Below are 24,091 nucleotides of genomic sequence, written 5' to 3' on the forward strand. Positions count from 1 at the left end.
AGACTAGTCCTTTTTTCTTTGGCTAAAAAGCTCATGAATTCATTCAATAAAAAAATTCAGATATCAAATTCAACAATATAATACATCACACACCCAGCAGTAAGAGCTGGAGAGACTGAAAAATGAACAGAACATTCAAAAGACTACATCATCATCATCATCATCATCATCACACAAGATGCTTGTAGGGGCTGCCATCAAAACTAGATTGAATTAATGGAACTATTGACTTTTCAACCTATGGAGCACCACCTACTATAGTCAACTCTACTAGGTAAAGGGTTTGGCAGCCCTGCATAGCCTCACATTGTTCCGCTCAGGTGGGTTGTTTGTCTGCCTAACGAGTTGTGGAGTTAGGTGGATCGATCCCCATTGCCTCGAAATAGGCCTTCTCAGCACCAGCCACACGATCCTGAAACATTGCCCATTCTCTTCTGCACCTTTCTCTTACCTGAGCCACCATATTAGTTTTCCATAAATCACTCTACTGATTCTAAAAGTTAACGTTCATGAATATATCGACAGATATTTGCTAAGTTAAAAAGAGGACGTAAGAATCAAAATATGAAAGTATGACAGCTAAGTGACTTGCAACATACCCCTTCCCATGGTGCTTTGCCATTCTCTGCTTTACCCTATTCAAAAATTACAATAGATTACGGTCCATTTCTCATAAGGTTGTAAACAATGCATTTGTGATGAGATCTGGATATACCTGGTTCCCGAGTGAAGGAACAGTTTGATGCACAATCCACTGGGAATCTACAACTCCTATTTTTTCATGGGCAGGCTGCATATGTTTACAGTGGCATTAAGGACAATATTAAAGTACGGTGAAAAATCAAATCAAACCAATGCTCGCTGCAAATACTAACCTCAACACATTTTCTAAGAGCAAAATCAAGACCCCATCCGTGAACCAGATCATTCTGCAATCAAAGACCATACAACTTTTTTGAGAACCAGGGGCGTGGTATTAATTAGCCAATGAATGATAGAGAAAAAGAAGTCGGAGGTCATAACCTGTATCATATGCCAGACACAACGCCATGCATCCCTAGAAAATACAGGTGCCATGATCTCAACAAACCTGTTTGTTAACCAATTAAGTGGTAAGACTACACATATCAAATAGGGTAGAGGTTATAAAGTGAAAAGTGCACTAGTAATTAATGAAAATTGTTAGGGACACATACGCTGCACAAGGTGGTAGATGTGGATCAGCACACCAACCAGGTCTTTCCTCAGTTTCTCTGCAAGCAAAGGCATCGAAAATGCGTGAAATCAAAGGTATAAGTGTCTGGATTTATATGAAAAGCAAAAACGCCACTTAGGCTTCAATACAAATGGCATCTTCTAAAACCCCTACTTGTGAACTTCAGTGTCTTCTCGCCTCTTTGTCATTTGCCAAGTCAACCCACTATTTGGTTCTAGACCAGGCTGTGAAATTTCTAAGCCATGTTTCTTCACCAATTTAATATACCTGCGACAGGAATACAAATCTAAGTTCACCAAGAACATCGTTCTAATTTGTTTGAGGATGCAAGAATTATTATACTTACTCCTCTGCATCAAAATTTTCAAGCCCCAAGTCCTCATCCCAAATGAATATATAGTCATAGGGTGCTACAATGTCGGGGTGCAAAAACCGTTTTGCATACCACCTTTCAACATAAAGAATCAATTATCAGGCGGAACACTACATGAATACAACAGGCAATCATAACTGCCTGAATGCCACTGAATATAATGATTAATGCAAATACAACAAACAGTCACCATTTAGTTTGCTTCAACACACTGACATGGATGGCCTGCTTTGACCACTCAAATTCATCCCATTCGGTTGTCCGGCCATCATAGTGAAACAATACAATGGTAAAGTCATCTGAGAACTGCAGACAGGTGTTAAGCAGTGAAGATGCAGTTACGTATAAAACTCATAGAAAATGGACATGAGGCTAACAATATTTAGTTTAGGGCAAGAGGGTAAGACTTCAGACAAACCTTCTTCACTGCAGCATCAATGTTTTTTTTTTGTTCATAGCCAACTGTAAATGTAACAAGATATCTTGGCTTGGTGATCAAGTCCTGCAGAACAAGTAAACACAACTAAGCAAAGGGATGCAAGATGTAGCCTATTTATAATAATAATTTTTTTTGGAAAAAAAGCAAGGGGGAGACAAGATAAGGCCCTAACAATGGGAATCCACACATAATGCTCAAATTGAAAAGAATTGATCATAATGGTCAGCCTCATTTTTAGGATCACTCTTACAGTCTTACCAGATTATGCATTCACAATTTTCAAGTAGGAAATGAAGAGGGAATAGTCAAGAACATTGTAGATGGTGGTATACTTATTCCTTCAGCAAATTTGTCCATGTTTTCTATTCAAGCTTTTTGATGTACTGAATATTAACTTCAAAGGAAACTAATTTTCTTTAAAGTTCACTTTTCATTATTTTAACATAATGTTCAAGTAAACAACCATAATCCTTAATATAGTGAGAGTTATTTGATATCTAGATGACTACTCTAGCATATATCAAGCTATGGAAGAAAACACAAACCTCACTGGGTAGGCCCCAAAGTCGTCGAGGGTAAAGATCAGTTTCAGCTGTAACAATGTCTGGGGGTAGCCTCTCGGCACCTCGGGGATTTGTCGGAACCCAAATCTGTAACATCATCACTAAGAACATGAGAGCAACACGAGACAGGTGATTCACTGAATCACTCTTCCAAGAAAACATGTGTTCATCTCATGTAAGAGCAATAAGATAGCTTTTATCAGTAACACTGCTGCTGACCCTCAATACCTCAACTTATTGATGACATTCAGAATCCAAGAAATGCCCTTGCAAACACATACTACATTTGATTTGATTGATGAATTACCTTTGTACTATTGTCTTTGACAGAGCCACCTCTGGTGCCCTTCAGGGAAGATAAGACATTTAACAAAGCTTGAGTTGAGAGACCAGAGTACTTGTCCTCTATATAATTAAGATCAATGGAAGGGAACAGACTTGATGGCAAGTTCATCTGCGAATAAGAAACCTCAAAACGTAAGACCCTAAGATCAGAACAAACATTTACAAGCTAAACAGCCACGAGCAATCGGCTTACTTTTGTCAATGACAGTGCGGGGAAGGAAACACCTAAGAAGAACCCAAATACAATCCCAACAAAAGTTGTTACTACAAGCCTCATAGTTTCATTGGGTTTTCTACCAGTTGAGCTGCAGCCAGAGAATAACATAAAATTAACAGTTCAATTCCAGTTTCATCAGCAAAATCACTGATCTCATATGGGAAGATATGAAACAGCAACTTAAGCAGTTCAAACTCACCTGCGGAGAGGTGTCCCCATCTTGGCAAAAAAGTCACAGAAAAACTCTCGGAATCACAAACGCAGAAGCTCCAAACAACCCCAGAGACATCTGCTTTTAATAGATCAGCTTTCCCAGATTCAAGCCTAACGAAAATCAATGCCTGCCCTCCATTGTAGTTGGGAACACCTCCACCCTAGAAACCAAAAAAGTCAAAAATTGAAACCAAACATCCTGTACATTCACGATGAATACCACTCAAATAACTAACCCACATTTCATTTGTCCCAGTTTTCTTCCCCCCAACTTATTTTCCCTTTCGGAAAAACTTATTCCGTACGGTCCGTTCTACTAAACACTCCAACAATTCCACCCATTTCACATCAAACATAAAAAAGATGCACAGTAAACTACGAATGCTCAATAGAAATCGATGAGTCCAGTAACAAACTCCAGAATCTTAACCTTGCAACTTGTTGAGCAGAAACTCGAACCGCCGGCCAATCCGATGCCGCTCAAAACGGAGAAGAACGAAGCTTCAGTTGATTGGAAGTTCAAAGTGCGATTTAAGAAGCAGCAGTACAAGCCTGAGAACAGAGTAAACAATGGAATGTCGGAAGTATCGAAGAACGAGATTTTCTCCTTTTTTTTCTCTCTCTCTTTTGCTTTCGCAGAGATTTGCGTAGTTAATGACGCTCCGTTCAGATTTCTGATGAGATTAGAAGAGAAGTCTTCGTCGGTGCGACTCCGGCCACGATTTTATGTCGGACACTATTCTTGCTATTTGTTTTTTGTAGTTTTTAAAAAACAGCGTACGGTGCCGCTCTGGCCTCACTGGACCCCACTTGGAATGTCAATTTTAATAGGAAAATTATACATAGACTCACAAAAGAGTAAAATGTAAAAACCCTCGTGACCGTTATGATTTCATTGATAGAAAATAAATGACATATTTCCTTCATTTCATTTAGTGTGATTCAATCATTGATTGCAATTATTTTTAATTTAATTTTTTATAATATTCTTTCAAACTTTCACCTCTATGACCCGTTGAACTGTTCATGTGGATAATTTTTTATAATATTAAATTTAGTATTAGCATACAAAATTTATATATTTATAAATTATAATAAAGGTATTATTAAACACACAAAAAATCAAATTTAAAAATAAGAAATAATTGACTTGACCAATGAATAATAAATATGACAAATAAAATGGAACAACAAAAGTATTAATTTTTTTTTAAATGCTACTGACTCTATTACAGTTGCTCTCCACTAAGGTTCAATCTCATGACCTCCTACATAGGAGAGGTCATTACATGTAATCTAAGCACAAAGTGCTTGGCAACGAGAGTATTAATTTAAATCAATTAACTGTGATTTTTTTTTTGATTGACTATTTCTACAATGTGAACCTTATCTATAGCACACATTCAACTACAAAAAAAAAAAATTACTCAAAAAGTTTTCTAGATGAATCAAAGCAGATCATCAGAGTAAATAATAAAAACTAGAGTAAAAGTAGTGAGGGATGATATTATGTTTATAAATAATAAACATGCAATTATTATTTTATTTATAAAAATGACATTAGTCATTAGGTATTGTTTCATTTTACCTATTTTATTACTATTTATTGATAATATGATTTTGTATGCTTATTTTCTTTACTTTTTTCTATAAATTCTAAATTTATTATTATTTTGTGTGTCTGATAGTAATTTTAATATAGTGTCTATGCTGCTGGATCTTGCGGAATTGGTGCGCAGCAGGAAGAGCGTGATAGTTTGCCCATATTTTTTCTGGCCTGTGTGCTTTATGGCTTGTATGTCCTTTGACGGTTTATTTGGCAGCTCTTGTGCCTTTTTGTTCTATTTGGCACCTGTTGGCCTTCTGGGGTTTCACATTAGTCCTAGATACAGCCATTATGCTGCCGGATTTTACGATGATCGGTGCACTGCAAGATGAGCGTGTTTAGCCAACCGAAAGGCCTACATCTGACTGCTATATGAGAGCTCTGCATCACCATCCCGGCATCTCCAGTATTATTATTTTTACCTTTTATATTCTTCGACCTAGCCTATTATTTGGGCGTGAGTCAATTCTTTTATTTTTTTTTACATCCTTTAGACCTGACTTGTTATTAGGATTTGGGTCCGTTCGTTATTTAGATTTCTTTAGATTAGTATAGGCTCAATCTAAAGGGCTAAGTATGTTTTGTGGTCACTTTTGGGCCATCTTTTGTAAGTCCTTTAATTTATTTGATTACTAAAATTTATTTGAAAAAAAAAACACTAAAATTTAACTAATATTACAAAATTTTGAATTATAAATAACTTGAGTAAAATATTTTTAACCGAATCAAACACATAAAATACAATAGAATGGGTTGGAGTATTAAGATTTTGTTATTTTCTTAAAGTTATATGTATTTAATACGCTCAACGTAATTGATACATTACATAGAGACGTTTTTCATCCATATACACACACGAGAGAGAAACACGCAAAAACAACAATCTAGTAACGCATAACCAAAATTAGTTTGGCACATGAAAAACTATTGTAATCTTATTCTAAAATTCTCTAAAGAGAAAGGAAAAAATATCCATACCCCGCTACCCCGGTTAGTGCACGAGATGAGCACACCAATTTTTTATTTTTTTTTTAAACGCTAGTGTCAGCAAAAATCTCATTCATACAACACTCTCACATTTCTATCTCTCTTATATCATATATCCTCTCAACATTACTCAAAACCCCTTTTAAAATAACACCTTATTGGCCGTGCTTTAAGCCTCTTAAGGCGGTAAGACCTCTCACCAAAAAAAATTAAGGTGGTCACCAATTGGCAGCCCTTATCGCTTCCACTAGGCAACATTAGTGTTCGGCAACGTGCATCTTTTTTCTTTTTCTTTTTTTTTTTTTATATTTTTCAAACCCTCAAGAAAATACTAAATTTTAACAAAAATGTATTATTTTTTCTCCTATTTTATATATTTCTTTCACATGTTGACTTAAAAACAAAAGAAAAAAAAACACACACACACATTAATGAAGAAGCCATTACTACAATGATATGCCGCGTTAAAAATTACAATTAATAGCATAAATAATTTTAAAATGTCAACTAAATTTGGGCTAGTAGATTGAGTGTCATTATTAAATATAATTAAAAATAATAATTTAAGTTAAAAATCATACAATGTTACAGAAATTGCGTTCAATTATTTTATTAAAATATTCTTTTATCTTATCTGTACTTTTCTTCGTCTTATTTTGAATCTTTTCCCTTTGGCTTTAGCCTTTAGGTTGAGACGTTGAGTAAAATATAAACCAATTGCTTCTCTGATCGGAATGTGTGCCACTTGGCGACACGTTGATGAAATTTGGTACTCAAAAAAAGTAAAAAAGTTTTTGGCAATTTATTAAACCGCCATGCTTTTTCAACGACTGAAAGACGGGGAATATTCGCGCAATAAAGGGGAAATTGCATTTCAGCCCCTCCATATTTTCACTCTTAACCCTTTGTGTTATAATAATAAAATTTTATTCAACGAACTGAAATTAGTGGTAAATAGATAGAACATGATTCATATATTATAAATATATAAATTCAGAAGGCATATCTGTGGCTCTCTTGATGGAATATTACAAGATCGAAATATACGAAATTATTTTTTACTAAGAGCAACATTATCAGTTGAAGTTATTTTGTGATTTTTTTTATGTGCCATGTAGGAGTAAGGAGAGAGATAAAAAAGAAAAAAAAAACAAAACTTAAAGCCTGACACAAAATTAAAAAGAAACACTATGAAATGAACAGAACTCACGCCTCATATGGCGCGTGCTACACACGCGCCGACTAGGTGCGCAGCATGCGCATTACGCGTTGTACTGTGCTGTGCTGAAATTTTCACTGGGCCCCACTTGCTCTGTAATAACTCGGTATTTACAGAAGTGTTATTTTTCTCTCTTTCCTCTTTCTCACTCCTCCACATCACTACAAAATTCTTAAAAAACGTGAATAATCCATAAATGTGGATGCTCTAACATCTTATTAATTGTGTCTAACACATAGAATATTCTCATTATGATTTACTTTTACAGTGTGATATGTGAGTCGTGAACAAGATTTATCTAATGCACTCAATTAGTGATTATACGTTTATCTAGCCACCCAAAAAAGTACTCGGCATAATTTTACATTTTCAAAATTCGAAAAATGTTTTTTAATGATACAACCATTTGTTTTTGTTTTTGTTTTGTTTTGTTTTTTTAATTGATGACAAATTCTCTGTAGTGATTGCTGGTCTCAATATTTTGAAACACCTCATAATAAACTAATCAAATCTTATTTCTTTGTTTTTCTTATTGAGTTGCCGGCGTTATATAATCTAAATTTATAGAGAAAAGAGTCAAATAAGCCCTTAAACTTTACTCAGAATGGCAATTAGACCCTTGAACTTAAAAAAAGATCAATTAAACAATCAAATTTATTATTTTAGTGCATCTAAACCCAATAACAGGTAATTTACCTGGAATAACCAGTTATCAAGAATCCGGCGAGAATTTCGACAATAATTTCGGCAACAAAAAATTTTCTGGCGACTATGAAAAAAAAAAAAAAAGTTCAGCAGTCACCGTTCATCTTCTCCGGCGGAGAAGACGAACCAGATGGTGACCAGATCTGGTCGTGGAGACCAGAAGGTCATCTCCTCCATGGAGAAGACGACCAGATCTGGTCGCTTTCTCCAATGGAGAAGGCGACCATAAGGTTGTCTCCTCCACGGAGAAGACGACCAGATTGTCTTCTCCACCAGAGAAGACGATCACTCCGGTTGTCTTCTCCGATGGGGAAAATGGCACCGGTAAGTTTCGTTCATTTTTTCCAATCGTGAATAGTGGTCAACGACTATAATTTTACCAGTAACTTGTTGGTTACCGGTTAATCTGACTTAATTGACTCATTTTAAGTTTGAGTGTTTAATTGACCTTTTTTGAAGTTCAAGGAATTAAAGCATGTGATCCATCTCAACTTAAAGCTTAAGCCGATAGGTGGGTTGACCCATGACCTTTGGTCTGGCTCTGATACCAAATTAAAGCATGTGCCCCATCTCAACTAAAAGCTTAAGCCGATAGGTGGGTTGCACATTAATGGCTATATGCTCACACAAGGGCCTAATTGCCCTTCTGAGTAAAGTTTAAGGGACTATTTGACCATTTTCTCAAATTTATATAATGTTGTTTCATTAACTTTGTTATGTTGTATCCAAAAAAAAATATATATATTTTGTGTAACTTGAGTGTTATTTCTAAAATCGATATAGGCTCTATTTGGTATAGCTTATTGTAAAGCCTACAACTTATTTTAAGGTACATAATAAACCATAAGCTATGTTTGATAAACAACATGTGTCACTTCAAATAATAACGTATTTTGAAACGTTATTATAAAGTAGTGTTTCAAAATAAGATAGTATGTACTAGCTTTTAATGATGCATTGAGTGACTGCCAACTTGGTGACCTAGGAATGAGGGCCGGTCGCTTTACTTGGGAACGAGGTCGTGGAACAGACTTGTGGGTGGAGGAAAAACTGGATAGGGCGGTGGCCTCGGTGGATTGGGTGTAGATTTACGAGGAAGCACTAGTACATAACATATTTACTTTCACGTCTGATCATAGTGCTATCTTTCTGGACCTGGAGTCGAGATTGAGGCGTGCGGCCAGGAGGTCCTTTAATTTAAATTCGAATATGCATGGTTGCTTGAGGAGGGATGTGCAACGGTGGTGGACCAGTCATGGCGCCAATCCGCGGGACTGAACTTCCAGCAACGCATATCTATTTGTGGCTAGCATTTATGGAGATGGGGAGGTGAACACTTTAGGCGGTTCAGGAGTCGAATAAAAGAACTGATAAGTAAATTAATTCAGTTGAAGGGGAACATAAATGTGCATGCTATAGGTGACTTTCTAGCAATGAATGCCGAGTTGGAGAACTTGTTGCAACAGGAAGAGTTATTTTGAAAGCAGTGTTCAAAGCAATTATGACCAAAGCATAACGATCATAATACCAAATTCTTCCAATCTGCTCTAATTAACTTAATTACATAAAATGAGAAAGTTAAAGTATTTAATTTAAGCTTTTATTTGTTTAACGGTCTGATTGCAAATAAATGTTACATTCTTCGAGTAACATCATAAACAATTTAAAATTAAGTAAATACAAATGATTTGTTCAATATGAAAACCCTAAACAATTTTAAATATCATTATCACGTCACTTCAACACAATCAATTATCGAACACCTGCAAAATACTATCAAAGGGGATCTTCGAATATGTTGCATAACTAACTAATGTGCAATTATTGACTTTCTAATGCATATGCTTAAATTACGACTCTTCAACTTACGAATAGTAAAGATAACGTGATAATCAGAAGTTTTAACTGTCTTATAATAAAACGAACACTTCAAAATAAGTAATAATATACAAAATGTATAATGTTGATGAATATACACGTTAATTTATATATGATTAATAATAATTACAAATTTAAATATTAAGATTGATCGACATCTGGCTATAAATTGAATGTTTTATTTCATCTTGAGCAATGATTGAGAGTTTCTCAATGTGTCAAAAATATTTTAAAATTAGTAGCAATTTTTTTTTTCTTTTGAATGCTTAAAATTAGTAGCATAGTATATGGATAAAGAGAAATTTTATTTAATTTTTATATAAAATACAGTTTAAATCACAATCTGTTTATCAAACTAAAAATATCTTCTATTACAGCTTTACCATACAACACAGTTTTAATAATAAAAGAAAAAGGAATAATCAGGGAGAATTTTCAGGAGAACTATCTGAGAATCTATCATCGGTCTCCATCTTCTCCGATGGGCGTCGGCAATGATCAAAGTTGAGCTCTAGTGTTGCTCTCCGAGTTCGAAAACCTATTGTTCCGGTAGCTTCTGGAAACTAGCATTGACGCGATCTCCCGAGGCAAGCGAGAAGAGAAACTAGGATGACGTCGCCGGACATTGCCGATATGCTGGACAAATCGAAGGAGCTTGATCGTCTGAGGAAGGAACAAGAGGAAGTACTCCTCGAGATCAACAAGATGCACAAGAAGCTTCAAGCTGGTTAGTATTACGCGTCCTCGTAACCATTGTTACGGCGTAAAGATAGTTAGTTTGATCAAAATTGATTGATTGGGGACTGGGTTGTATGCATATATTGCCCTAATTGTGCTGCTCAGATAATTATACATTCTAATTGATTTACATTTGGGACGATTATTTCTAATTGCCACGTGCTCATTTGTGTTTTAACTGCAAGCTTGGATTTTTTGTTGGTCTTAACTCTTAAAGCACTGCTATTTCCAATTATTGCTCTGTGTTAACAGTGGACTTCACATTCATGTTCCTATTGTCTAAATCTTGCCTTGTTCCTACTTGTACTAACAATTTAAAGCTGTATGACTAATGACATTGTTGAAGTGAATGAAGAACAGCAAAATATACTGTTTGCAGATTCTCCCATTTGATGGGGGCATATTGAATGAGATTTTGTGTATTAATGCAATCTCAGTGAGGCTATTGAGCTCACAACCTTCTCTATGCATCTGCCCTCATGTTCATTTATAGGAGTTAGCTAAATGCTTGTTCTTTTTATTCTATGTACTAATTAGGTTTCCTTTAGAGACTTAGGTGGAAGTGTGATTTTGGCATGACTCTGTCTGGGATATATCTATGATCTTGCGGTGTTCCACTAAGTTTTAATTGAAGAGTATGTTTTTTGGCAAGTATTGCATTCTTTAAAATGTGTTTGGAAATGCTTCATTTTCTCCTCTTCTTCGGCCTCTCTTCTCTTTATGTGTCTCAATTGATTCATTGTTCTTGTGCACAATGAGTGATCATGATAGCATCTCATGTTCCCAAACACATGGGCTGGAAGTCTATTTTGTAAGTACTGCAAGACTACTATAGTGTTGGGGTTTGTTCAAGACATTGAGAACCACTGTCCTAACAAAAATGGTGTATATATTAGAGCAGTTTGAACACTTTTACATGTTGCTGTTAACATGATGAGTTCTCTATTAGACTAAGACATTAAATCAGTTTGTGCACATATCTCATTTGTCTTTCCCTGCTTGTGCAGCCCCTGATGTGGTAGAGAAACCTGGTGACAATTCACTATCAAAACTCAAACTGTTATACACACAAGCCAAAGAGCTTTCTGAGAGTGAAGTAAGGTATTATTTATTATTTAGATGTATGCATCTTCTTTCAATGGTGGAGGATGCCTCAATCCTGTAGACATTGTGGTTTATCCAACAGCTAATGGAGTTCATATTTTTTATTTTTTTGATTAGCATAAACTTTTTTAACATTTCATTTTATAGTGAATACATGATTTACAGACAGTTCTTATTACATGCTACTCACAATATTATTATGGAACTTGAGATTGATGGCTATCATTTTACTGCAGTATCTCTACTCATTTGCTAGGTCAACTGGATGCATTAATCCCTTCTGGACCACCAGGGCAACAACGGAGAAGAATAGGTGTGTGCAATGGCCTGTTAACTTATTGAGATAGCAGTATAATGTGCTAGCATTGAGCCCCGTAAAATTTCAAGATTAGCATGCAACATGAAGTGTCTTTATTATTAGCTCTTTCATTTTTCTTTTGGGGTTTCCTAAAACTTACTCCCTTCGTCTCATATTATGTGTTTGGTTTGATTAACAAAATTTGACTCAAGTTATTTATAATTCCTTTTTTTTTTTTTTTTTTTTTTTAAATATTTAGTTTAGTATTAGTTCATAAGATTTATATATTGAAAAGCTAAATTAAAAAGTACTATTAAATACAGAAGTCTAAATTTAAAATTTATAAGAAAATGAGTGAATAAAGAAAGAGTTGGTTTGTCTGGTGAATAGTAAACAGAACAAGTAAAATAGAACAGAGGAAGTATTTTCCTCAGGAAACGTGAAAAAGGTTCTAAATTGTTTGCAACCCAATGTTTCCGTTCTTATTGAGACATCTTCTCACATGGACTGCAGAAGGTAATGAGCCGAAAAAGAAAAGAATGAAGGCTGATTCTGATGTCACAAGGCTTTCTCCTAACATGAGAAATCAGCAGGAGTTCTTTGCTAACTTGAAGGGTGAACAAGTAAGATTTATCATTATGAAAATAGAGTATTTTGGTTCATTGTGCAAGACATAATTTACTCCTTCAAGATTATTAAACTATTCTCTCTACAAAAAGCCTGCACAATTAAAAGCATCGCATTTCTGTCTCTGATAAAGGAATAAAAAATGCAATTTTTGAGCATATGTGTTATTCACAGGTGGCAGCTAGGGTCATTCAAGAGGATGGTGATAAGGATGAGTGGTTCATTGTCAAAGTTACCAATTTTGAGAAAGATACTAAAATGTAAGTTTAGTTCTGCAGGACTTTGGTACTAACAAATTTATCTCTAAATGGGAAAGAAACAGAGAAATCTGCTTTTGTTCTATTCGCTGTTGTTTATATTTTGTTTCATTATGGATGTGCATCTTTAGGTTTGAAGTTCTGGACGAAGAACCAGGTGATGATGATGAAGGTTGTGCTCAGAGGTATGCTGCTTCTGTTCTAGTTTTCTAGTTTTCTTAAGTATCAAACAGGACCAAATTCTTACACTAAACATCTGGTGTTTCTGCATACTGTTTCATATTTTGAAATCTTCTTTTGTTGGGTTCTAACATGAGTTCTGTGGTTTTTCACTCTCTACTAGATGCTATGCTTTTGCTGTTCTATTTTTGTCCAAATGTAAATAAAAATCAATCTTATTTCTCTTTGCTTAATAGACAAATCAAATAGTGTTGCTTAAGCAGAATGAAAAATTTTCTTCTCTTAATTTCAGAAAATACAAACTTCCATGGTCACATATCATACCTTTCCCGAAGAGGAATGAGCCCTCTAATACTCCAGATTTTCCTCCTGGAAGGCAAGTTTTGGCAGTTTACCCAGGAACCACTGCCCTATACAAAGCGACAGTAGTCCAATCTCGTAAGGTAATAACTCGATTATGTATTATGGAGTATGTTTTTACCCGTTTTACCTCACATTGTCACTCTACACTGTACAACTTTTTCAGTAAGTATTGTAAAATTGACAGCTTTTCCATTGTTTGTCGCATGTTCCTACCAACTGTTTCCCACTTTCCAGAGGAAGACCGACGAGTAAGTGATGCCCCTCTATTTAAACTTCTTGAATATCTATTTATATCACGAAATTGTTGAAAGGGAAAATGACTTCTAGTTGACTGCAATATCATATCTATTTCATTCTTTTTAAAACTGGACGAGTGTTCATGAAATTAAGATTGTCTTATGGTCTGTGTTCTGTATAGCCTAATGAGACCTGATTTTTCTTGTGGACAGTTATACTTTAGAATTTGACGATGATGAGGAAGATGGATCTCTACCTCGGCGATCAGTCCCCTTCCACAGGGTAGTCGCCCTTCCAGACGGACATCGCCAGTAACTAGACACTATTTATGGTTGTCCACAAGACCAAGAATCCATAACTAGAGTACTAGAACTGCTTCTTGTGTGTATCTATGGAGTATTTATGTCAGTATCACCCTCGACAACATAGTAACCCGTCTGCATCTAGCTCAAACGACAGACATTGTTGTATTAATCAACTATCCTGGCATTGTAATGTTCAAGTAATACAATTCGCTCCGTATTTGTAGCCGTATACTTATTTGTACAGCACACGGAGAAACTTCGTTCAAGTTACATTTGCCTTTGACAAGCTCTTTTTCAGGATGACCAGGAAACCCGCATTCATTATCCGAGGGTCGGCCTATGACAAGCTCTTGTAATGGGGATCGGAGGATCCGACCATGTGCCATTCACAATCTGACTAGCAACCCAGTTATTTGCAGCTTCCGAGTAATGCACGCCATCCCAGCTGACAGCCGCAGATGGCTTCCCACAAGACCCTGCATAAACCTCGGTGCCGTTTATCTTCGCCCTGTGCCCACACCAAACATCGTTTCTGGTATCATGATATCCACAGCAGATCTTGAATGGGTCTTCAAATCCTGTAACAGGCACGAGGTTTGTTTAAAGATTGAAATAGAATAAGGTAAAATTTCCAGTTATACAGGATTCTAGGCTGTTTCTTTTGTTTTATGCATTGTTGGATTCACTTCACCTACCACATGCAATGTTCCTCCCTGCAAATCTTGAACAAAACTGTCGGTAGTTTATATATAAATAATTTCATCACTGTCTTCTTTCTAGTACTGCTGTGTTTGTTGCTAACAATGGAAAACAGACAACTAGAGTTCAGATTAGTCGTAACTCGTGACTCTTGTTGTCTTCCAAGTTCCAGCTATTATTGCCATTATATAGATAGATTCATAGTTTTCAAAATGAATTTATGGGGTGTTTGGTATGACAATTCCATGGTTTGTAATTTCACATTTTGTGGAATTGTAATTCTATGATAAATTATTATTATTATTATTATTATTATTATTATTATATTAATATGATATAACGTTCACTTCTTCCATTTTAATTCTCATTCATTTTATTCCTTCTTACCAAATAATATAATTTAAATTCTCACTTTATTTTTTTTCCACGAAATTATAATTCTTTTACTCGAACTAAACGCCATGTTAATAGTGGATTATAAAATTTCAAGACCAATTATCAGGGAAGCAAAAAATCTTTTTTGAATTAATCAATCAGATGTGTTGTGCCTATTTTTTATTTAGGAAAAAGCATGCAACCACTAGCATTTATTTTTGTTTAGAAATGAATTTCCTCGCCTACTTTGGGTGTTGTGCTTGTTTTTGGCTTCTTGCCCATAAAAGTAAAATTCTTTCGCTCACCAAGTCTTCACGTATAGTGAAGAGTTAAATCATGCTGACTTAGTGACTTCTAAGATGTCAATGTGTTGTGCTTACAAACAACTTACGTTAATTTATTCAATTAATTGGGCGGATTGTGTTTATGTTGTTGATTCTAGTAATGAATAATGACTGACCTTGGTTCTTTGCACGTTTGATCAACTCGTACTTGGCATGGTACATGTCTACATAGGTTAGTGCAGCTTGCGAGAGCTCTGCTCGTAGTTTAACCACACTGTCCTTGAGTTGTCTGTTGAACTCCATGGCGGCTTCATTCTGGGCTTTGAAACATCCCTGTTCATCCAGTTCCCCCGCCTTCGGATCTCGGATTTTCATCGTTGATACAGGCAAACACCCGATCGGAGCCGTGTTATGTATCCAAAAATTCCTCGCCCCTTTATTGTACAAATCCTGCAGCAAATCACACCTATTTCATCCTCAATGGGAACGAGAAATTGAGAGATTTCAGTCTCGGAGTTTAAGTTTCCAGTGATAGAATGTTTTTGAACTTACGCGAACTTGTGCAGTTAGCTGGTTTACGATGTCGGGAATGGCGGCATGGAGTTGTTCCATATTCATCATCTTTCGGAATCCGGCGGCTAGGTCGTTTTGGCCTATATCCATGGTGTAAAGTGCCTTTGAGAAGTGCTCCGGCACCGGCAGCCGGGCCCTGTCGGTTTCTTCCTTAGCTGCGAGGTCGACGATTGGAGGTATATGTATATACATAGTAAAAGCGCAAAACGCGATCGATCGGAAAAAAAAATGATATGATTTCAACTACCTTGGTTATAGAAGTAGGATGTTCTGTCTTTGAACTGAGTGTAATGCTCCACTTGAATGTCGAGAGGGAACGGACTAACTCCGTTCTCGAACCACGACTCGTCTTGCCGGCGAATGGTTGCTCCGCCGGTCGCGAAGTTCGCGCCGTGCCGGTAAGAAGTTCCGACCGAATCCAGGTACGCACTCAGGTGCGGTATTCCCAGATGCTCAGCTTCATCATGAAAAAAACCAAAAAGCGACGTGAATAAGATCAGAATGCCTGCCCGAGCTAAGATATATGTCGATCGATGGAGAGTTACGTCTTACCGATGAAGTCGATGATAAGGCGGCCGTCGCTGGCTCTTCCGGCGGGTCTATGGAAGTAAGTCTCGCCGAAAGGTTCGATCATGGGGAAAAACGCGGCTGCTATCCCGCCGGTGTCGGAGTTTGAATCGCCGAAGTTGTATACCGCCGGGAAATCGCACGATGGTAAATCCATCGCGTCGTTATTACCTTCCACTACCAAAATCGACGGCAGTAAACATCCGACCAGAACTGTTGCCAGAAACTTCATGGTTTTGTTATTGCATGCAGGGATTTCTAGTTTTAACCCAACTCTTCTCAGCGCCTGCTTCCCATGTTTATAGCAAAACTTGAAGTAGTACACTTGGGTGGGTAAAGCATTTTGGAAAATCCTACTTGCTTTCATTTTTTAAAAATTTATTATTGTTAATATTTTAAAAAATATAGTAAAAAAACAATTTTTTACCTTTGGTATATTCTCGTTAACAAGTCTTTCCCTCTTGTTCTTTTAACAAGCTAGCTTTCATCTCCCTCCTTCCACCATTTATTTTTTTTTGGGTACATTCCTTCCACCATTTATGAGCGTGCATTTAATCCTTGCTAGAGAGTTGGTGGATAGCAGTTATAACTCCTAAGGTTGGTTTTATGAATTTTTGGATAGTCAGCTCATGGTATGTAATGACTTCTCTCATCATGAGATTATTGAATCTCGGTAGAGACGTTGTTGACTCTTTGTGTTTCAATGAGTTGAGAAAATATGTTTGAACAGATACTACAATATAATAAAGTCAGTAGCATTAAAAAAAAATGACATTTTGTAATCTCGAAACTTTATACTCATCTTGAAAACCGATCACCATATAATAGAGTTAATGAGGAAAGAATGAAAATTTAAGTAGTTTTATAAATAATAAAGATATTATTTTAAAATAATTATAAGAACGTAAAATTTTAACGTGAATTGTTTTATTTTATTTATTTTAATGAAGATTATTTTAAGACAAACGCCTTACACGATTGATGGAGATTCCTTTGTAAGATTCTGTGAGTAATATGATGCTCCTTAAATACCGGAAAATACAATTATTATGTTCAATATTCGGGCAGGAAATTAAGGACCTGCAGTCTTACAAATATAGTAACACTAGGCATCTATCAAATTAAATAAAGCCCACATGTCTTTAAAAGGAAGTATAGTTTCCATACTAGAAGAGAATGAGTTTGATTCTTGTCATTCTCTCGGTTGAATATGTCGTCCAAATATGGTTTATATCTTGTGTCTAGTTTGTAGGTTGATAGTACAAATACAGGCACATATGCGAAGTACTAAGTATGAGCACTTGACTCGGAGTCTTACGACAGTGGGTCGGTAGTCCCGATCAAGTGGCTTAGGTATCCAGTCAGTCAAAAATCTCAAATACCGTAATAAATGCAAGTATTTATAGGAGAGGTGAGGGGATAGGGCCGGCCCTTCGGCATGTAGGGCACGTCATCGGATGACACCCGGTTCGAAGGGGCTTTGGACACGTGGCGTTGACGTTCTGACACACGCCTTGCCATCACCGTGTCGATCGGTTCCGAGGTGGTCGGGACGGAGACGGGGTCGGTTCCGGTCGGCGGTGGTCAGTCCGGGACCTGCATGATGGCGCGGTATGGGACCGACCGTCGCACCGACCATAACACCTCAGGAGGTGAAGGTATATTCCTATCATAGACTATTTATTAGGAGACACCAGACATCATCAAATCGGATAATACGTAATTATGTGTAATATTTTGATACAGTACAATAGTTTTATTCCACCCATTTGATCATCAATTTAGGCACGAGAAAAGTAGATTTCATAGATGTGTAATATGGGTTGGTCGAAGCACAAAAGCTATATATATACACAATGCGTGGTGCAAGGGTAATGATTACACGCCATGGCACCATCGCATATACTCATGTCTCTAAACATGCACTATTAAGGTCAGAAGACAATGCAATGGACAATGGTGGATTATTATTAATTGGATTGTCACCAACTACATATGATTAATTTGCCTTTTGGGCAAAATAATTACTGAGTAATAATTATTAAATTAGAAAATGATAATGGTGATGAAGAAGCTCATAAAATGAGTGGTGTCCAAAATCAATTCTTGGAAGATGATTTAATTTCTCGATCGATACAAGTCATGAAACAAGAGTAATATTTATAAGAATACACTTAACATTTTCACAAAATTAATTTAGTTTTTGTGTAGTTACACAGCATATTGCAAATTAACTAGTTGTCTAATGATTTTTGTTGTTAAAATTTGTTGTGACAAGGGAACCTTACAAGCGCGCTCCAACTACAATTCGAAAGTATGTACGACGTAAACTACAATTTTTGTGTAATAGTACGTAAATCACATAAAATAGGTAAACAACACTAAGAAGTTAAGATTTCTGATCTCTAATAACTCCCGAAATAGGAGTGCACTCCACTACATCAGTCTCCAAGTGCTTGTGCCTGGTACCACATAACCATTACTACCACTCTAGAGGACATTGTCTAATTGTTTTTTTTTTTTTTTTTTTTTCTGCAACAACGCGAGGGAGGTGAAGTTGAAGAGGAGACAATGGCCACATGATCTACTATTACGTCGACAAAGAGCACGCTGAACGATTCAAAAGTAAAAAAGATAAATATAATAATAAGAATTAATTATCAAAATGATCCATTAACTATTTTTTTGTTTAAATAAGTATCAATTTTAAAAGTTTTAATTAATTTGGTCTTATGTTTGTTTAGCTGTCAAAATTTTAGTTTACTTGAGATCAAATTAGTAACTTCTAAACAAATGGATGACCAAAGTAGTTAATATTTTTAAAGTTGAAACTTAATTGCAAAAAAAAAAAAAAATTGTCAATGATCAAATTGGTAAAGAAAATTTGTAATTTATGCCCTCATAAATATGCTAATTATCAACATCACTCCTAAATTATTAGTGATGTGAATGTTGCATTTCAATTTTTAAAACAAGACATATATTGTCTCCCCTCTGAATTATTAGTGGTATAAATATAGTTATTTTTGTTTTTCTTGTTCGAAAACCACATTTTTTTTCCAGTCTTCTCCTTCTTATTAGAGGAGAGACAATACATATCACATTTTAAAAATTGATACTTAACATATTTGTGAGAGACATACATGCATTACATTTTATCTATCTTAACTTCGTTATAGTCTAAGAATTATCTCAGTAATTAACTTTAATAATAATAAAATATTACAGAAAATTGTTTGTCGGAACCCATTTGAGAACCGGGTGTTGCTGGCATGCTGCATATAACTCGAAGAAAATTTTATTATTTCATTTTCTTGATGAATATAATCTCGATTTTGACTAATAAAATTAATGAAGAAATAATTTAAAGAGTCAAAAATCAATGGCCTGTAAGCATCTTTAATTGTTGTTTTCTCAGCTTCATTCCATGCTTCACGGTTTCTTCCCAACCTGATCTTCTTCTGTGGAAGCACCGCTGGCTACAGTGTGCCAAAGTAGCGATCTCCGAACTCTCCCATGCCTGGAATCACACTCAGATCTTTGTTCAGAGATCTGTCGATTTCAGACGTCACGATTTTTATCCGGGGGAATTTCTCACACACTACACGTAAGCCTTGGGGCGCCTGTGACATTCAGACAATGGATTCAATTCACAGTAAAAAACAACATGAACACTATGGTTTTTATGTTAAAAAGGGTTTCATAACGGGGACAACCTACAAAGTTGATCAGGTTGTTGACTTAGTAACTACAATATTACAGAGCAGCCTATTGGTCTTCTAAGTTTAAGCTCTGTCAGCTATGGGCTACTCCCCGAGACGGAGGCAGTATGGGGGCAGTGGGGGCAGCTGCCCCCACTCCCCCCATCCCACCCCTTTATATATATGTATGTATATATAGACATATATAGCATTAAATGTTATATAAAATTTATATTTATGTTTAATGTATTAATAGTTAAAATAGCTTAGTTGGTTAAATTTTAAATTTAATTTTTAAAAAAGTGTATGGTCATAGGTTCAAATCTCATTACAAACACTTTTCCTTATCTTCACTTATTTATTTTATATCTCATTCCTTCTCAAGATAAATATTTTTTAGCTTACTTTTATGAATCATTTAATTAACAAATTAAATGTTCTTTTAGTTTATTTTTTATGAATCATTTAATTAATGTAGTAATGTAGTATACACGTTTATATTATACTTCATTTTATTCAAATTATTTTATCGAATTGATTATGTTTCATATTTTGTCATAAATATTTTTACATTTTCACCTCACTCAAGTATATTTTTTGCTCCGACTATAACTATCGTTTAATCTATCAAAAATATTCTATTGCAATCTATTATAATATATTTTGTATTTTAACCTTATGACTGTTAGATATTTTGTAATTGATATTTCTAACCGTCATTTAAACTTCGCCCCCGCTCAAGTATTTTTCTGGCTCCGTCCCTGGCTACTCCTAGTGGTTTTTCACCATGCATGATTTACTCTGCATACAATTGGGTAGTGATTGCAGGTTTTTCTCGTCACTTTAAAAAAAAATGGATTTATATTGGGGAAACTTGGGGGGAAACTTAACCAAGTTGATTATGTTGTTAACTTAGTAATCACAAGGTTACAAGATCGAATCTCCCCGTGAGCAACTTATTGACTTCTTAGTTTGAGCTTAGTCAACTATGGGCTACTCCTAGTGGTCCTTCGCCAGGCATGATTTACTCATTGCATACTATTAGATAGTTGATGTGGATTTTCCTCTGTCACTTTAAATAAAATGGATTCATATTGTGCACTTACTGATATTAGGTTTAAGAAAATGATGTTGGGCTCTGCTACTCCCTTGCTGAGCAACACAGATATAGCTTTCACTGCAGAATTTCCTGGCAGTATGGTAGATGAGTATGTATGAGAGTCATGGTAGAGTTAGAAAGAGTGAAAACTCATGCAGAGATTGATTGGTTCATCACACACCTGAAGCCAGAACCGGATCAAGCAGTAGAACATGGCGGCTTGCAATGTCGGATGGTAGCTTCTCATAAATCAACTGCAGCAATATCAGGAACATGGGGCAGGTTGAAAATGCTCTATTTTTATGGAAAAATTAAAATTGAAGAATTGAAGTAAACATATCGAAGTTTGATTTACAGACCTGTCGACCACTTTTACCCTCTCCTAGAATTAGGATTTTTCCAATTTTGATTCCTTTGCAACATGCCCGAAGGGCATTTTCCATGCTTTCCCCACTGGTGCAATGAAAAAAGTACTCAAAACTTGAGGTTAAGCAAGCTAGAGAATGCCAGAATGGCACATAGTCTGCATGGATTCATATTTTCTTTCTATTTACTCAAATACAATGCAAGAAGCCAACCCCAAAGAAATGAAAAGGGAGAAAAACAGTAAGTAAATACCTTCTGATGACTGATACCCCACATAAACTGCTGCAGAAAACTACACCACTATAAACAGATCCTGAAATTAACATCATAATTACGTAATCATTCAGTGCTAGAGCTTAATGATCACTAATATAGGTGCTGTCTTCTTACATGGAATGAATTGAATTATTAAATGATAGTAAAGTTACCTGTAGGAGTAATAACCTGTTTTTCTGTGAATGGGAGGTGACCTAGGCCATGTTCCACAACCTAAATATAACAATTCATGTTATTGCAGCCATAAAAGGTAATAACCCATTTGCACAAACACAAGAGTACTATATATATGCATACCATACGAATCAGGCGGTCTGCATAAAAAACAAAATCATGTTTTGCTGTTTTGGCATCACGTATAAGCGTGTGCATCCCACGAATCTAGAAACAAGACAGACAAATGTGAAAATTTCAGGCCAGTTCTCTAAGAATCAAGTATTTGCAGGTCAAGATATTCACAGATTTGGTAACTATGTTATTCAAGACTGCAAAAGGAGGTAACCTGAAATGTTGAATTTATAACAAACACATTTGGGTATATTTTGCAAAGATCATGCTGACCAAGCTTTGTACGTATATGTTGTAATATCAAGTCAATTGCAACATGATTCTCTGCTCCCCGGGGGATTATAATATCAGCATATTTCTTGGTTGGAAGAATAAACTCCTCGAAACAGGGTTTTACAAATGTGTCATACTGCAATAAGATCAGATATAGTTAGTTCCAAGAATGAACAAATTCACGAAAACTAAGATGAATAGCATTAGTTAAGATTCTTCATGCATATATGTCTCAGTTCAACGTAAGAGATTCCTAGGATTGACAAAGACATGAACAATCTACTGACTTGATCAAGCACACTCCGAATGCTTCTGCCCCACTCTAAGGTATCACGTTGTATCCTTTTTGTCAGGCGCACATCAGAGTCTGTATTGGTGAAAGTTAAGCTCCCATACTCTGCAACAGATATCAAAAGAATGTAATTGATTGATTAGAATAAACCTGTGTCCACAAAGATCTTCATGTTCATGAGATTACGAATACGAGGATCATGAAGAACTAGGATTCCTTCTAAGATGATGACATCTGATGGTTGCACCTGGATTTAATGAAAGATTAGACACTGTAAACTGATTCCAACTAGCTTAGCAAGAAGCTTTCTTAATAAATTTCAAATCCCATCTGTCATTCTGTTGTAAGAGAGAAAACTAAGTACCACGCGTGCTGGTTCAATGCTTTTGTGGCTCTTTAAAACATAATTGGCAATGCTAACTGCTTGCCCGCATCTTAATTTCTCTAAGTTTGAAAGAAGAAGCTCCATATCAAATGCATCTGGAGAAAAAGCATGCTCACAATGTTAAACTGTCAAAGCTGTAATATCATAACTATTCCATTTCAATAACTTTTTTGAGTGACGAGAGAAACCCGAAGTCATTATCTGGTGCAAACCCACGGCAAAGGGGCAAAGGGTCACAAGGAGATAAACCAGCCTAAATTGTCCATAACTGACTGGTCCAAACCAAAAAGACCAATAGGCCACGGGTGGAATATTTCATTGCAACTTAATTATGAATTACCAGGATGGTCAAAGTTGTATTCTTGAACTCTTCCTATTTGTTCATCATTCAATGGATAATAATATGATTCCTGAAAAACCAACAATTAAGTCAATCAAAACACTAGCTGCAATGCATTCTACAAAGACATAAATCATAAAAAAAGAGTAATGAAGAAAATGCAAATACTGCAAGACCACTCACTTGATTGATCAGAACAACGCGCTGATTACGAAACTTTGACATGATTATGTTACAAACCTCCGTTTTGCCAGATGCTGTCCCGCCGGCAACACCTTCAGTCATTCAAATCCAGAAATCAGATGCTTGATTCCGCCAAATTACTATATAACACGAGAAATAGCCTTACCGACGATAAACGGAACCGTAAGCGGAACTTTTTCCGGGGAAGCATTCGTCATCGCCTGAAGTGAAAAGTGATTCTCCGCGCTGCTCTTTATTGCAGCCACCACCTCAGGTTCCATCGTCTACGTCACATATATTCAAACCACAATCATCACATCAAATTCAAAAATTCCCATTATCGAGCTCATTTCGTGGCTAAATCTTCATAAAAATTTGAAATTCCGTTGCGATTTCAGCTTTAATAAAACAAACAATCCCCCAACCCACAAATTCCGATACTGTTCTACGGAAGTATTACCGTGAAATCCGTGAATTATGACTCGAAACTAAGATCCACTCGTGCGCATGAGACGATGAT

At 35.9% G+C, this 24,091-nt stretch overlaps 4 protein-coding genes across 7 annotated transcripts; 1 reads left to right on the forward strand and 3 right to left on the reverse strand.

Annotated features, from left to right (window-relative positions):
- Nucleotides 1-17: 17 nt before the first annotated feature.
- On the reverse strand, nucleotides 18-4,092 carry LOC109178302. Of its 2 annotated transcripts, XM_019327925.1 has the most exons (15): nucleotides 3,797-4,092; nucleotides 3,353-3,527; nucleotides 3,130-3,241; nucleotides 2,899-3,045; nucleotides 2,574-2,678; nucleotides 2,008-2,091; nucleotides 1,780-1,895; nucleotides 1,563-1,664; nucleotides 1,370-1,483; nucleotides 1,197-1,253; nucleotides 1,024-1,090; nucleotides 876-929; nucleotides 716-790; nucleotides 600-635; nucleotides 18-451 (listed from the first exon to the last, which is right to left on the reverse strand). In XM_019327925.1, exons 2-15 carry the CDS (start codon nucleotides 3,370-3,372, stop codon nucleotides 338-340), a joined length of 1,203 nt encoding a protein of 400 aa, XP_019183470.1. In that variant the 5' UTR covers nucleotides 3,373-3,527; nucleotides 3,797-4,092; the 3' UTR covers nucleotides 18-337. The 2 variants fall into 2 exon arrangements, with proteins under 2 accessions (XP_019183470.1, XP_019183471.1); XM_019327926.1 differs by lacking the exon at nucleotides 3,353-3,527.
- A 6,005-nt stretch (nucleotides 4,093-10,097) lies between these two features.
- On the forward strand, nucleotides 10,098-14,640 carry LOC109178334 (SAGA-associated factor 29). 2 transcript variants are annotated; one of them, XM_019327969.1, is made up of 9 exons: nucleotides 10,098-10,488; nucleotides 11,507-11,600; nucleotides 11,840-11,916; nucleotides 12,415-12,524; nucleotides 12,703-12,788; nucleotides 12,917-12,970; nucleotides 13,258-13,408; nucleotides 13,563-13,576; nucleotides 13,778-14,640. In XM_019327969.1, exons 1-9 carry the CDS (start codon nucleotides 10,371-10,373, stop codon nucleotides 13,878-13,880), a joined length of 807 nt encoding a protein of 268 aa, XP_019183514.1. In that variant the 5' UTR covers nucleotides 10,098-10,370; the 3' UTR covers nucleotides 13,881-14,640. The 2 variants fall into 2 exon arrangements, with proteins under 2 accessions (XP_019183514.1, XP_019183515.1); XM_019327970.1 differs by having other exon boundaries at nucleotides 13,513-13,576; nucleotides 13,778-14,099.
- Nucleotides 14,010-16,842, reverse strand: LOC109178333 (GDSL esterase/lipase At5g14450). 2 transcript variants are annotated; one of them, XM_019327968.1, is made up of 6 exons: nucleotides 16,796-16,842; nucleotides 16,354-16,654; nucleotides 16,049-16,258; nucleotides 15,781-15,956; nucleotides 15,405-15,678; nucleotides 14,010-14,448 (listed from the first exon to the last, which is right to left on the reverse strand). In XM_019327968.1, exons 2-6 carry the CDS (start codon nucleotides 16,598-16,600, stop codon nucleotides 14,192-14,194), a joined length of 1,164 nt encoding a protein of 387 aa, XP_019183513.1. In that variant the 5' UTR covers nucleotides 16,601-16,654; nucleotides 16,796-16,842; the 3' UTR covers nucleotides 14,010-14,191. The 2 variants fall into 2 exon arrangements, with proteins under 2 accessions (XP_019183513.1, XP_019183512.1); XM_019327967.1 differs by lacking the exon at nucleotides 16,796-16,842 and having other exon boundaries at nucleotides 16,354-16,674.
- A 2,809-nt stretch (nucleotides 16,843-19,651) lies between these two features.
- Nucleotides 19,652-24,068, reverse strand: LOC109178123 (uridine kinase-like protein 3). The gene is made up of 15 exons (XM_019327669.1): nucleotides 24,032-24,068; nucleotides 23,738-23,855; nucleotides 23,572-23,663; nucleotides 23,389-23,458; nucleotides 23,028-23,143; nucleotides 22,814-22,910; nucleotides 22,659-22,738; nucleotides 22,313-22,507; nucleotides 22,108-22,191; nucleotides 21,963-22,023; nucleotides 21,787-21,847; nucleotides 21,528-21,621; nucleotides 21,350-21,422; nucleotides 21,176-21,258; nucleotides 19,652-19,991 (listed from the first exon to the last, which is right to left on the reverse strand). Exons 2-15 carry the CDS (start codon nucleotides 23,850-23,852, stop codon nucleotides 19,848-19,850), a joined length of 1,365 nt encoding a protein of 454 aa, XP_019183214.1. The 5' UTR covers nucleotides 23,853-23,855; nucleotides 24,032-24,068; the 3' UTR covers nucleotides 19,652-19,847.
- Nucleotides 24,069-24,091: the final 23 nt, after the last annotated feature.

This window comes from Ipomoea nil, unplaced genomic scaffold (genome assembly GCF_001879475.1).
Source record: "Ipomoea nil cultivar Tokyo-kokei standard unplaced genomic scaffold, Asagao_1.1 scaffold0813, whole genome shotgun sequence".
In the NCBI taxonomy this organism is placed as follows: Eukaryota; Viridiplantae; Streptophyta; class Magnoliopsida; order Solanales; family Convolvulaceae; genus Ipomoea; species Ipomoea nil.

Excerpts from the sequence above, each read along its gene's own strand:
- LOC109178302 (XM_019327925.1), bottom strand. The coding sequence starts at position 3,372 with ATGGGGACACCTCTCCGCAG. Across the intron at positions 1,665-1,779 it reads GTGTTGAAGCAAACTAAATG|GTGGTATGCAAAACGGTTTT; the intron begins GTGACTGTTTGT and ends TTATGTTGAAAG. Across the intron at positions 1,484-1,562 it reads GAAAATTTTGATGCAGAGGA|GTATATTAAATTGGTGAAGA; the intron begins GTAAGTATAATA and ends TTCCTGTCGCAG.
- LOC109178334 (XM_019327969.1), top strand. The coding sequence starts at position 10,371 with ATGACGTCGCCGGACATTGCCGATATGCTGGACAAATCGAAGGAGCTT. Across the intron at positions 10,489-11,506 it reads GCACAAGAAGCTTCAAGCTG|CCCCTGATGTGGTAGAGAAA; the intron begins GTTAGTATTACG and ends CTGCTTGTGCAG. Across the intron at positions 12,525-12,702 it reads CTAACTTGAAGGGTGAACAA|GTGGCAGCTAGGGTCATTCA; the intron begins GTAAGATTTATC and ends TGTTATTCACAG.
- LOC109178333 (XM_019327968.1), bottom strand. The coding sequence starts at position 16,600 with ATGAAGTTTCTGGCAACAGTTCTGGTCGGATGTTTACTGCCGTCGATT. Across the intron at positions 15,679-15,780 it reads AGCTAACTGCACAAGTTCGC|GATTTGTACAATAAAGGGGC; the intron begins GTAAGTTCAAAA and ends GATTTGCTGCAG. Across the intron at positions 14,449-15,404 it reads CAAACGTGCAAAGAACCAAG|GATTTGAAGACCCATTCAAG; the intron begins GTCAGTCATTAT and ends TGCCTGTTACAG.
- LOC109178123 (XM_019327669.1), bottom strand. The coding sequence starts at position 23,852 with ATGGAACCTGAGGTGGTGGCTGCAATAAAGAGCAGCGCGGAGAATCAC. Across the intron at positions 22,024-22,107 it reads CAGACCGCCTGATTCGTATG|GTTGTGGAACATGGCCTAGG; the intron begins GTATGCATATAT and ends TGTTATATTTAG. Across the intron at positions 21,848-21,962 it reads ACAGGTTATTACTCCTACAG|GATCTGTTTATAGTGGTGTA; the intron begins GTAACTTTACTA and ends TGTTAATTTCAG.